General features: G+C 39.0%; 1 protein-coding gene across 1 annotated transcript; it reads right to left on the reverse strand.

Moving 5' to 3' along the window:
• Positions 1–648: 648 nt before the first annotated feature.
• LOC134819908 (transient receptor potential cation channel subfamily A member 1 homolog) lies at positions 649–5778 on the reverse strand. The gene has a single exon (XM_063830059.1). It carries the CDS (start codon positions 4896–4898, stop codon positions 1797–1799), a length of 3102 nt encoding a protein of 1033 aa, XP_063686129.1. The 5' UTR covers positions 4899–5778; the 3' UTR covers positions 649–1796.
• Between the last annotated feature and the right edge of the window lie 8671 nt (positions 5779–14449).

Consider the following 14449-nt stretch of genomic DNA (forward strand, 5'->3'; position numbering starts at 1 on the left):
TCATTGTACTCTTCATATTATGTTTTATTCTATTCAACTTGATTATCTATGTAGGTTACTGAAACATTTCTACTGCTGCTGCTGCTGCTTAAAGCATTATTATCAGAATCAATTATACCTGGCTCGCCAATCCCTGTGCGCGGCGCTCTTTACAAGCTTCCTCAACAGGAAGCGTGAGAGGACCGAGCAATAGACTAGCAAGCTAGGTAACATAATCAACAGCATAACTGGAAATAGCTACTCGTGTTATCAATTTTTACAGGTCATACTAACGATGAGTTAAGAGCCAATATAAAACAAAGTTAAACTGCACTTGCAAGTATTTCATGTGATGAATTAGTATTTAACAAAATAGTTGCATAGTGCAGTAACAATATTATGTCGTAGTTCCTTTTATATTGACTCATTTAAACATTTAAATGGTTAACCTCCAGTTTGGGATTTTAAAGTTTTGCTTTGAAATTCGCTTTAATCTTCTTGACTGTATACCATATACTGATAACTCACCGTCATCTAAAGTTAAGTTTAATTGACGACATTGTAAAGACAGGTCCAGTGATCAAGATGCTGAAGATTTTGAGCACAGCAGAGCAGAGGTCTCTTGTAGAGAAGTATGCAGAGTTAACACACCTGAGAGCTCAGACTTTGGAAGCAGAAATGGAAGTGGTGGAAGCTAGACATACTGCTAACAGAACAGCGAATATTCTGGAAGATGCTCTAGGGGTTGGGAACACAATTTTCCGGTATTGGCTGCCCGAGGCAGGGGACGGAGCTGTCAGTGCAGCATCAACATTTAGTGGGAGTGAGCGTGAAAACAAGCACGATGATGGAGCAGAGTTAGGAGCACAGGGTATGGTGATGACTACAATATCGATGGGACCAGCGTTGAAAATATTAAGATCACGTTACGTGGTAGAGGAGAAAGCAGCAGCTGAGGCGGAGAAGCGAGCTCTGGAGAAGGAGTGGGCTCTGGGGCGATTAAAGAAACGGGAACAAGTGATCCTTGAGGCGATAGAAGATATTGAGAGTGGAAGAATAAGCGATAGACAGACTTCATCTTGACGTTTATTTATTTTGGTACAGGGTAACTGCATACCACGATTGAAATTCATCTTATATTTGTCACCTTAGGATTGGGATGATCAATTGCGACTGATTGTTTTTATTTTACACTTTAGTTCAATCGACATTAGACATGGCATGTAATTTCCATTTAATTCATAGATCAATGCAAACATAGGTTAAGAGTTAATGAATAGTGTTATAAAAGATTCACAATTCACATATTTTAATAAGCAAAAACATCTGTAAATAAATATTTTAAAAACTAACATGCATTTCTCAAAAGTGAGTTAGTGATTATTATCATCTTGTATTACTTAAAAACTTTACAACAATCTAAAACTCGTATAATATCGTAAAAGACTGATAAGTGCTAACAAAAATATAATGCAGTAAGAGTTTCCCTTCTATCTTAAAAATAAAGGTCTTAACATTCTTTTAGTTGAAATGTATACCCGTTGTAAAATCTCCTTCAATTCAAAGGAGCAAATAACCTTAAATCGTGAGTTTATTCTCTATATAGTTTATAGAACAATACTCGATTTTTGATTACTACGACATTTAACGTTTGTAATATTTTTCATAAAAATCTGAAAATGGAATGACCAAATTTTCAGATTTCTCTGTGCATTTCCCTAAGCATTTCTTTGTACATATCTCTGATTTCTCTGATTTCATGGAATTCTCTGTACATGTTTGGATAGATGCAACTGGATGTTTGAAAAGACGATGATTCATCTCCAGATCTGCAATGATCTGGGGCGGGTTTGAACCATGCTTTCATAAAAATCAGAAAATGGAATGACCAAATCTTCAGATTTCTCTGTGCATTTCCCTGTGCATTTCTTGGTACATATCTCTGATTTCTCGGAATTCTCTGTACATGTTTGGATATATGCAAGTCGATCTTTCTTAAATCTCTTTGCTGGCATGTTTCGGAATCGCTTCTGATGTTCCAGGAAGTTTAGAGCACTTCCACAAAATATGGGTTTGGCTACCCACTGTATGAGATTCACTATTCTCTGTGCATTATAGATGTGCTTGATTTTAAGTGCGTTTTTGGCCTTTTCCGCTCCACTTCGGATTGCATCCACATCTCCTATTGCAAGAGCAGTTGCAAGATTCAAGAAGAGAACTTGGACAAACAGAGCGAAAGCAATGAGACCCACCAGCGTTGTTGTTGGGTAAATCATTTCTTGGTCGGCATAATCGTCGTATTCGACTCCAGATACTCCCGCAGATAAGGTCTTGAAGATGGCATCTGCGGACAGTATTTTCCTAAAGACATTTGTGTGGCTCAACAGCATGTGGAATACCACCATAAAGGCGATCAAGAAGAAAACTAGCAAGGATAATATCTTTGAGAGGAATGTCCATGCTATTTTGAAGAACATGATGATGTATATTCCAATATTCGGGAATACTTGGAGAAGAAGGAGGAGGTTAATAAAGCTGGTTAGAACGGAGAGAGCTCCAATTTTCCAATGAAAAGGGGACATGACACTTTGCGGTTCCAGCACATTGAGAGAAAAGAACAGACTGCTGCCGTATAAGATAACCTCTAAATAGTTCTCAGGGTCAATAAGATAGTTCATCAAACCTTGTAACCACGCTCTGCCAGTTTCAAGAGGGCTGTTACTTCCACTATCAAGATCTGATCCATTGAAAACATTATCGAGGAGATCCAGAAGCTCAAGAAATAGGCGAATAGCAGACATCACCAGAAGTATGTATCCAAAGATATCACACTCTGCAGATTTCTTCTTTGAGCAGCCATCGGGAAATTCATCACAAGTATGGCTAGAATTTTCAATCCAGGATCTAATAGCTTTATCAATTTCCAAAAGTTCAAATGGTTTGATTTGAGTGAACTGATATCCCATCAGCACGAAGAAGAATATCAGGTAAAGAAGGAAGGTGAAAATATAGAAGTAAGTTCTGGCAAACTTTTCCCACTTTGTAACGATCAAAGCTTCTACCACTGGATGTGTGAGAAGACTATGATTCATCTTTGCCATGATCTGGAGCGGGTTTGAACCGTGCTTATAGTATCCCGAAGTTAGAGGCTTTCCTGTTTCCTCCTCCTCCTTCTTGTCCCTTTTCTCCTTCTTCTTCGTATTCTTCTCCTTCTCCTTCTCCTCCTCCTTCTCCGCATTGACAGTCATAAGAAGCTCCTTTTCACCTTTTTTTCCCAATTCTTCGGAGTCTTTCATTTCCTTTTTCTCCTCCTTTTCCTCTTCACCGTAGTTTTCCAATGCTCCGAAGTCAACGATGACTCGCTGAATGTCTTCATGCTTATTTTCAGAACCTTTGCTACTTTTAGTGAGGATAGCAGTTTTAGTTGTGATTATCGATTTATCCAGGATTTCGAATACCAACTCTGGCATTTTAGTTATCATGATATTGATAGAAGTTTTGCCTTGACCGTTTCGCTGGTGATACCTTATAATGTGTTCATTCATTTTCTCAAAATTTGTCACTGCCTCTTTCGTTCGCAATTTTCCAAATATTCCACTGTCTTTTTCTTTTTCCACATCGTGCGTGCCAGGATTCCGCCCGGGATTAGCGATACGAAATATGTAAGCAAGAGGAGGACTGTACCTGATCATCATAGCACATGATTTTTTATGATAGCGTGTTGCAGCGAAAGTAAATGGAGTCTCCTTGGCTTTGTTAGACATATTTATAGCAAGTCTCGCCTCATCTGGATCCTTAGCTCTGTTCAAAATAATTTCAATCGTGCTATCATAATCCCAATAAGCAGCAGTATGGAGCGGCGTATCATTATCATCATCCTGCTGTACTAGATCAATAAGTTCGTACTTACACAGCTCCTCCACAATGTCTACGTCTCCAAAAGCAGCAGCTAGTTGGAGAGGGCCCCACTTGCCTTCACCTTGTTTGTTAACCTCATCTGTAGAGTAACCGAATTCTTTGCACAAATGTTCCAGTCTTAAATGAGTGTCCCTATGATGGTGACCCTCTTTAACAGCTGTGAAATAATTACTGTCTGTATCAGCATACTTATACTGTGGCATGAAGTTAGGAATGGCATGAAGAGTTGCAGGGCATACCGCACGCTCTATTTTCACTTGAACATTATCATAGTTTTCGTGACGACTTGCGGGTATGTCGATAGCAAAATCAGGTGCTTCAGGATGTACTATATCCATTGGATCTAAGTGTCTCTGATAATTCGCAGGGTCTATATATATTTTTGGTTCAGGTGCCCTTGTCAGTTCATGAACCACTGGTTCAGGTCTTGTCATAATTGGAGTCCTACGTTCTACTGGTTCATCACATCGAAGAGTCGCAGGACATACTCTAGGCTCGGGTTTGTAATATATTGGTTCAGGTGCCCTTGTTATTACATGAACCACTGGTTCATCTCTTGTCATAATTGGAGTCCTACGTTCTACTGGTTCATCATATCGAAGAGTCGCAGGACATACTGCACTAAACTCTTCGTTTTCTACAGAAGAAAGCGTATCACTATCATTCGCAGAATATGATCTATCAGTATCATCTGAATCTGGATGTTCTTTTGATTTATTATATCGAAGTGTCGCAGGGTCTACTCCTTTTTTTGGAAGTTCTCGTAGTTCATAATCTTTTTCACAATCTTTTTCACAATCTTTTTCACGATCTTTTTCACAATCTTTTTCACAATCTTTTTCACAATCTTTTTCAGGTGTCTTTTCATGAACTCTTCTAAGAGCCTCATGAACTTCTTCTACTACCAAATTTGATGGGTCTACAAAATGTGCAATACCTGCGACTCGAAGAGTCGCAGGGTCTACTGCAAAATCCATTAAACTTTCCATTATTCTTTCCATTATTCTTTCTTCTTTTTCATGAGAGGCTTAAAATAAAATTATAAGTTAAACTGAATATGGATTTCAACTATCGATGCAAAAGGTAAAATAAATCTATATAACTTAGCCCATAATCAATTAAGGAATTCGATTTGAATTAAGGGATGACTTAAATAATTCCCTGTCAATATTACAACTAACGATAGTAATTATAGTGAAACATTTTTAAAAATGCGGAAATTAATATAATCAAACTCAGAGTTTTATAACTAACGTTAATAAATTATAGCGCAACAGTAAAAAGAATGCAAAAATAAAAATCGAGTTTAATGCGAGCTAAATGACAGGTAAGGGGAATGTTCGGATTACATGGAGCAATTAGCAGCACAAACACACAGTCACATAATTACCAGTGAATAACAAGAGAACTTTGAAAGCAAACAAACACACAGTCACACAATTACGTGTGAATGATATAACAAGACCAACACGGAATATTTCCTTGGTTCGTAATTTGATAAACTGAAACGTGGACAGCGTGTAAAGACAAATGAGTTAGTGTAACTCGTTTGACGGAGCTTGATTCGTTGGTCAGAAACTGAAATAAAAGTGGATCGGATATATATTAACAGGAAACGATGTAACAGAGTCGATATATTTTAATGTTGCCATGGGGTGGCAAGTCCCCATACATCGTGGTCCGGTAGTTTCATTGCGTCCTAATATCAAGCACAAACATTGTGTTTCACACTTTTTATGTTTCATTTACAAAGTAAACAGACTCGTGATGAAACCAAAGGAATTCCGTGACCAGAAATATAAGAATGGAGCGAAAGCTCATCCTATCTGAGCTTTCGCAATTCGCTCCATTCTTATATTTCTGGTGACGTAATGAGGGGCCGGTTGGGAAATCCTAACCGTCCAGCCATGCTCGTTATTCCATTGGAATTTCCAATGCTGTCAACGACAACATGTTGTCCTGTCCTTTTTCTTAACTGAGCTGTGGCCTGTGCAACTGTCTACAGTAATAATATGATACCTTTATTATGTTATTGTACAATGTACAATGTACCTACCTACATGGTGTTTTAGACAAAGGAACATCGATGCTGAAACGGTCTCCAATCCTCAATTGAAATTAAGGCAAGCTTGACATACAGAAAAAGAAGGGAAATCATGCATATGATACTTACAAGAAACTTTGTGATTTTTTCTGGATAGTGAAAAATGACATGAATGTCATATTACGGTATTCTCATTAAGTCATTAATGTAATATATCTGTGATCTGTAGAGTTGTAATAAAGTACAAAATTAGTGTTGTAATAAAGTACATAATTAGAGTTGTAATAAAGTACATAATTAGAGTTGTAATAAAGTACACGATGAGTGTTGTAATAAAGTACGTAATTAGTGTTGTAATAAAGTACATAATTAGAGTTGTAATAAAGTACACGATGAGTGTTGTAATAAAGTACGTAATTAGTGTTGTAATAAAGTACATAATTAGAGTTGTAATAAAGTACATAATTAGAGTTGTAATAAAGTACATAATTAGTGTTGTAATAAAGTACATAATTAGAGTTGTAATAAAGTACATAATTAGAGTTGTAATAAAGTACATGATGAGAGTTGTAATAAAGTACATAATAAGTGTTGTAATAAAGTACATAATTAGAGTTGTAATAAAGTACATAATAAGAGTTATAATAAAGTACATAATTAGTGTTGTAATAAAGTACATAATTAGTGCTGTAATAAAGTACATGATGAGAGTTGTAATAAAGTACATAATTAGTGTTGTAATAAAGTACATAATTAGAGTTGTAATAAAGTACATAATTAGAGTTGTAATAAAGTACATAATTAGTGTTGTAATAAAGTACATAATTAGTGTTGTAATAAAGTACATAATTAGTGTTTCAATAAAGTACATAATTAGTGTTGTAATAAAGTACATAATTAGTGTTTCAATAAAGTACATAATTAGTGTTGTAATAAAGTACATAATTAGTGTTTCAATAAAGTACATAATTAGTGTTGTAATAAAGTACATAATTAGTGTTGTAATAAAGTACATAATTAGAGTTGTAATAAAGTACATAATTAGTGTTGTAATAAAGTACATAATTAGTGTTGTAATAAAGTACATAATTAGTGTTGTAATAAAGTACATAATTAGTGTTGTAATAAAGTACATGATTAGTGTTGTAATAAAGTACATAATTAGAGTTGTAATAAAGTACATGATGAGTGTTGTAATAAAGTACATAATTAGAGTTGTAATAAAGCACATAATTAGAGTTGTAATAAAGTACATAATTAGAGTTGTAATAAAGTACATAATTAGTTTCAACTAATCAATCTATTTACCAGTTTGCCGAATCGGGACCAGGTATTCAGAAGATGAAATTTAGGGCTGCCGGAAATTGCAGGGAATTGAAATTGCTTTTTATTCTTTAGGACAAATATCAAATTTTGAAAATATTCCAGATTTTGAAAATATGTTAAACTTTGATGATGTTTATTACGAAACTTACTATCACTGACCGATCACTGACCGATTATAAAAAATTGAAATAATTCAAAATTTTAAAAAAATCGTATCTGACTCGGCTATCGGGAGTTGGATACGAGACCCCAATATTTCAATTCAATATTACGATTATATATCTGACTCGGGGCTCGGAAACGAAAGTCGAGACACCGATATCACGATTCTAATTTATTTTTCAAAACCTATATCCAGCCAAATTCTTGGAAACCGGACCGAAACCTGATGTTAAAGACGGATATATCCGGTCGGTCCCTACAACAGATTACTGGAAATTAGAGTCTCACATTATAACTTACCGTCCTTTCGGAACCATCTGAGAGATTTTCCTCTGATCTGTTCAGGTATATTCACTGTCACAGTATAACCTGAAGTTAAGGGTCTGAAGTTAAGGGTCTGAAGTTAAGGGTCTGAAGTTAAGGGTCTGAAGTTAAGGGTCTGAAGTTAAGGGTCTGAAGTTAAGGGTCTGAAGTTAAGGGTCTGAAGTTAAGGGTCTGATAATTGGAGATTAGTCTATCTCGTTCAAATCAGACATTGTGAATAAAATGTGGATGAAAAAAAATTAAAATATTACAATACAACAAGATTCGTACATTCGTCTTCGCATGATAATGATAACATAAAAAACAAACAAACCTTCAACCCCAAGGATGAGTAGGGAGTACTCTTCAGATGGTACTGGAGTTGTGTCGTCAATTACAACAATAATAATAACATGTTTTAACACGCCACCCTGCCCGTCCACAAATTCCGCCCTGTATAATCCTGAAATAACGTTTGTTTTTTTCCAAATCTTACAACTTGCTGACCAAGTTTATCAATTTTCAGGCTGAAACCTAACATTGAATCTAGCCACGCCGGTTACTAAAAGTTTGCCTCAAAAACACACGAAAAGCATCCCATCTAGTTGGACACATACCAGCATAAGAGGGAGAGGGGTTGTAGATATAGATAGAGTTCCCACGAATTTGCAGCACTCCTGGTGATTCCACAACTCGAACCCATTGATCTCCTGGATGAAAAAAAAATCAGTTAATCTTTTGATTATTTCAGAAAATCGAACACGCATTAGATTTTAAAATACCACTTAAATTGAATAAGCTACTGAAGAATCTAGTCACCAATTAGCCGGTGCCAGGTGACGGACCGGAAAGAGTCATTGTCCCAAGTTGCTGTTATCCAAGCTCCTTGTCCCAGTTTAACAGAGATCTTCTCGTCATATTCGTTTCCTAAAAGGTAAAATACATTGAGATAAAGGATGACGACTAACGATTAAGCTAACCATCCAAACGAAATGACGTACGATTAACGTTGAATCACAATTTATTATCGGCAGTTAAAACTGGGCGGTATATTTTCTCACCGGGTATTTGAACATCGTACACAAACGTGGAATCAATGCTCCCATAGCCATAATCAATCTGAGCTTGGTAGAAGCCACTGATTTCCGGTTTTAGGTTCAGAATGGTGAGAGAGCGCCCATCAGTAGACAGTTGGAACTGAGGAAACTGGTTTGCCAGGTTAGGGATGATCCTTAGAACTATATATTTAGTACCGTATGAATATACAAAGCATTTTTAAATAATTTAAAGTCTGAAAACTTCTAAACAGATTGAAAAGTGGCTGCCAAATTGTTTTACAGTGGCCATCTTGTGATTTGAAAACTCAGTGGTTAGAAATCGACCACAATAATAGTACAGACAGATCCGTTTGGAAAATGTATAAATGTATAAATGTATAAATGTATAAATGTATAAATGTATAAATGTATAAATGTATAAATATATAGGGGGGGGGTGTCATGTCCGTCTATGTCCGCCTATGTCCTGTCCTTTTTGGATTCTATGAGACAACGGACGTGTTTTTTGGGACATTGGCGGACACGGACGGACATTGGCGGACTCGGACGGACATTGGCGGACCCGGACGGACATTGGCGGACTTGGATGGACATTGGTGGACATTAGCGGACATTGGTGGACATTAGCGGACAAACATTTGAGGACTGAAGAGTAATGAAGAGTACTGAAGAGTACTGAGGAGGATGGCTGAGAAGGATGGCTGAGGAGGATGGCTGAGGAGGATGACTGAGAGGGAGGAGAAGGATCAGGAAGACCCAGGAGGAGGAGGAGGAGGAGGAGAACTGAGGAGGATGACTGAGGAGGAGGAGGACTTAGGAGGAGGACTGAGGAGGACTGAGAAGGAGGAGGACTGAGGAGGATGGCTGAGGAGGATGGCTGAGGAGGATGACTGAGAGGGAGGAGGAGGAGGAAGAGGAGGAAGAGGACTGAGGAGGAGGAGGAGAAGGACTGAGGAGGAGAAGGAGGACCCAGGAGGAGGAGGACCCAGGAGGAGGAGGACCCAGGAGGAGGACCCAGGAAAAGGCCCCAGGAGGAGGAGGAGGACTGGGGAGGAGGAGAACTGTTGAGGACTGATGAGGAGGACTGAGGACGAGGAGGAAGAGTAGGAGGAGGACTGAGGAGGGGAGGAGGAAGAGGACTGGGGAGGATCAGGAAGACCCAGGAGGACCCAGGAGGAGGAGGAGGAGGAGGACCCAGGAGGAGGAGGAGGAATGAGGAGGACTGAGGAGGACTGAGGAGGAGGACTGACGATGACTGAGAAGGAGGAGGACTGAGGAGTACTGAGGAGGATGGCTGAGGAGGATGGCTGGGGAGGATGGCTGAGGAGGATGACTGAGGAGGATGACTGAGAGGGAGGAGGAGGAGGACTCAGGAGGAGGACTCAGAAGGAAGAGGAGGAGGACTCAGGAGGAGGACTCAGGAGGAGGACTCAGGAGGAGGACTTAGGAGAAATGAGAAGGAGGACTGAGGAGAACTGAGGAGGAGGAGGAGGAGGAGGACTGAATAGGAGGAGGAGAAGGAGGGGGACTGGGAGAGGACTGGGGAGGAGGACTGATGAGAAGGATGAGGAGGAGGACCCAGGAGGAGGAGGACTGAGGACCGAGGAGGAAGAGGAGGAGGATGAAGAGGAGGAGGAGGAGGACTGAGGAGGAGGACTGAGGAGGACTGAGGAGGATGACTGAGAGGGAAGAGGAGGAGGAGGAGGAGGAGGACTAAGGAGGACTGAGAAGGAGGAGGAGGAGGAGGAGGACTAAATAGGAGGAGGAGGAGGGGGACTGAGGAGGAGGATGGAGGACTGAGGAGAAGGATGAGGAGGAGGACTGAGGACTGAGGAGGAAGAGGAGGAGGATGAAGAGGAGGAGGAGGACCCAGGAGGAGGACCCAGGAGGAGAACTCAGGAGGAGGAGGAGGACTGGGGAGGAGGAGGACTGTTGAGGACTGATGAGGAGGACTGAGGACGAGGAGGAGGAGTAGGAGGAGGACTGAGGAGGGGAGGAGGAAGAGGACTGAGGAAGATCAGGAAGACCCAGGGGGAGGAGGAAGAGTAGGAGGAGGAAGCATCTAAATGTTATTTCCATTTTTGTCCGTTTTTGTCCATTTTTGTCCGTTTTTGTCCGCTCTATTTTTGTCCGTTTTGAAAATATAGGGTACCGAACGGACAAAAAACATGATCCCCCTATAACAGCAAAAATTGAACATTTTATTTAGCAATTTAGGTGTCCATTAATGTCCGCCTATGTCCGCCTATGTCCGTCTATGTCCGCTTATGTCCGCCTATGTCCGCCTATGTCCGTCTATGTCCGCCTATGTCCGCCTATGTCCTGTCCTTTTTGGATTCTATGAGACAAGCGGACATAGACGGACGTGACACCCCCCCTATATAAATGTATAAATGTATAAATGTACAATATATATATAATACGGAAACAAGGTGTCCTTTGTGGCTGACTAATTTTACCAACATTTTTCCAGATTTGGTTATCAAAAGTACGTGACACTGAATTTCTCAGTGCTCCTTCGTAAGAAAGCAAATATCTTGCACAATCTTTTTCTGCATGATGTTTGCAACAAAAGTTATTTTCATTGATAAGATAAACACTCTTGGTGAGTTGATGAATCCACAGCCTTCTACGATATCCACAACTAAAGATATCTAAAAAATAAGAAAGGAGGTAAAAAGTGGCAAAAAGAGGCAAAAGGTGGCCTTAGGACACGTGGAAAAGTTAAGAAATGTTGGCCAGCCACAAAGGACACCTAGACCTAGTGAGACTCAAAAACGTCAAAAATATGTTTTCAGACGGATCTGTCTGCACTATAATTATTAATTACTGTCTTAAAAACACAACTACCAATTCTCCCAACACTCACCTTGCTATCCCCGGGTTTGATAAGAACAGGCTGACTCGACCCTCTCTGAAAATAAAACCAGGATATGATTTTGAACCTGCCGACGGTAGTGGCAGTGAGTTGGGTGCTGCCTCCTGCTACTCCCTTGATTGTGAACCTGGGCACTGGAGCTCGGAGGTCTTTATACAGGGTGTAGTAGAATGTATAGCTCCAACCATCGTGACATATAACTTCTGCTTTGAAGGTTCCTGACATATTGTATTTAGTTGGACAACCAATGGGGTAAGTTATTTTTTGTGTGTCAGCGTGGAGTTTCTTGTAGACGATAGTCACAATTACGCCTGTTTTTACTTTTTTTTTCTTTTGTTCAAGTTCCATCCATCGTAGAATTTTCGTCTAATTCAGAATTGAAAATAAATAAATAACATACCGAAATCTTCTTCTCTCAAATCAATTATCTGCAGCGTCTGTCCATTCGAGAATGTGAGGGATTTGAGAAAGTTTGTCATCGGAACATATCTGAAAATTATATTATAACATACACATTCGCTTATGAGGGCTGTGGGATACACAGCTTAAAGGCTAGCGTGCAGCATGGAATTTAAGCGGAGGTATTATCAAATATCATTATGTTTTATAAATAAAATACATGATATTTTATGTACAATCACATGAAGAGTTTCTACGAGTTGATTAATGGCGCATAAATGATAAATAAATGATGGAACTATCTCTCATGTAGTGCATTGAACAGAAGCTTGATAATTTTCTTTGAAGACCTCATGAAGTAATATCATGCTTGAAGAGTCCTCTACATTTACACGTATATTTGCCGAAAGATGTTGTTATTTCTATGTATCACCATTCATCATCTAATCAGTTGTTTCAAACATTGGTCGAGAAATTGGTGGAAAAAGGATTCAATAATATTTTTACTGCTATAACTGCTATAACATATTGTAGTCGTAGAGGAATAGTTGTTTATATTTTTATAGGAATGGATATTTTGCTAGCTTAACAATATTATAACAATAAACTCTGTATAAAATGCATTTCTATAATACAGGTTGGCCAAGAAGTAACAGTCCACACGCAACCCTTGAATTACTCTTGGACTACGTTTCAGAATCATACAAACATTTCAGGGATTATAGATATAGGTCTAACTTAGGTTCGCTGAAGATTTTGTAAAATTTCGTCGATTGCAGTACTACATTATACATGTGGCATACAATTACCCTTCTTTCCCACTCCTTTCCCTTCTTTCCCTTTCTTTCCACTTATTTGCTTATTTCCCACTTCTTTCCCACTTCTTTCACACTTCTTTCCCACTTCTTTCCCACTATTTTCCCACTTCTTTCCCACTATTAAAAGAGGAAACTTTTAATATCTGCAACTCCTGTTAATATAAAACTAAGTATGGATCATTCAGCACCTGTTACCCAAAATAGAACGATATGTGACTTTCCAATGGCTTTTCTGAACATAGAGGAATGTTAACACCAATCACAACCCTTGTCCTCCAACCACGTGTAATAGCTGACAACAAACAAACATTCTGTTGAGAACTTCTTTCAACATACAAACTTAGTCCAGAATTTCCTGTTGGTGAACACTCATTGATTTCCATCAACTACAACATTTGGTTGGCTAGACTGTGACAGGGATTTAGGGCACGGACAAGGGTAGCTGGCTAGTCGCCAACTTCTCACGCCACGCGTTGGAGAAATTCCAAGAATTAGCTGCTTTGGCAACGTTCCCAGGAATTTGCGTGTAAAAGAAGTGGACGGTTACGATGTTTCATATCACGTGGTGCGCTTTCGTGTCACGTGGTATAGACTCGGCGTATGCTATTGGTGGCACGTGGTACGCACGTGACGCGCCCACGTGATCGCGCGTCTAACTGTTCTACTATTATCGAGTTCTAATCAGCAGTATCATTGATTATTGTAAGTCGGAGAATTGAATGATAAACATCAGTTACGACTAAAAAGCGGGCCGGGTTTATACAAATTTCCGGGGCGGGATGATATCACCTTGAGATGTTTATCTAACAGCGGGCCGGGCTGAGTGATAATATGATCCCGCGTCGAAATCCCGGAGATATTTATAAACGCCCCGTTGGTATAATATGACTACCCGGCTACCCCTCACAAGATATGTTATGTTGTCCAATTGCACACGATATCTATTGCTCGTGTTGGATCTGTTGTATCGTTAAGCGCTTATTAGTCAATAGTCCCCTAATACCAATACTAGCTGCAGTAGAATAGTTTCTGTGGTACGAAACAGTATTTCTCCATCTCATTCATTACATTTAAAGTAATTTCTATTTTAAAATTCACGATATTGCAAATTTTCCTATTCACCAGAATTATGACGATGACCAATTCTCAATAAATATAATCCAGTTTCTGCTCATTTTCTTTTGTGGGTTGATATTTTCACCACTTGGTTTATCAATGCTCGACTAACGAATTTAAATTGATAAGGCGATAATTTTTTAATTAAAGTTAGAATATACACTCCGGGCTCTAAGATAATCATTAATCAGCAAGGACAAAAGGAATTTTTGACGTTTGCCGCGACAAATCGCGATTTTCTCAGATCCTCGCGACAAATCGCGATTATTTCAGTTCTCCAGGACAAATTACGCATTTTCTTTTAAATCTGAGTGCCAAGTATATGGAACCAATCACATCCACAGCCTTCCGAATGTATGTACGGACTTCAGAAGCTCATAATGATCAGGGTAGCATGAAACATGTATGAACATGTAATGAACAGGAGTAGTTTCCAGAAAAACTTTGA

The sequence above is a fragment of the Bolinopsis microptera genome, chromosome 8 (assembly GCF_026151205.1).
Source record: "Bolinopsis microptera isolate Bmic1 chromosome 8, MBARI_Bmic_1.0, whole genome shotgun sequence".
Classification (NCBI taxonomy): Eukaryota; Metazoa; Ctenophora; class Tentaculata; order Lobata; family Bolinopsidae; genus Bolinopsis; species Bolinopsis microptera.

Bases quoted from the DNA above. Each gene is read 5' to 3' on its own strand.
- LOC134819908 (XM_063830059.1), bottom strand. From the start codon at position 4,898: ATGGAAAGAATAATGGAAAGTTTAATGGATTTTGCAGTAGACCCTGCG.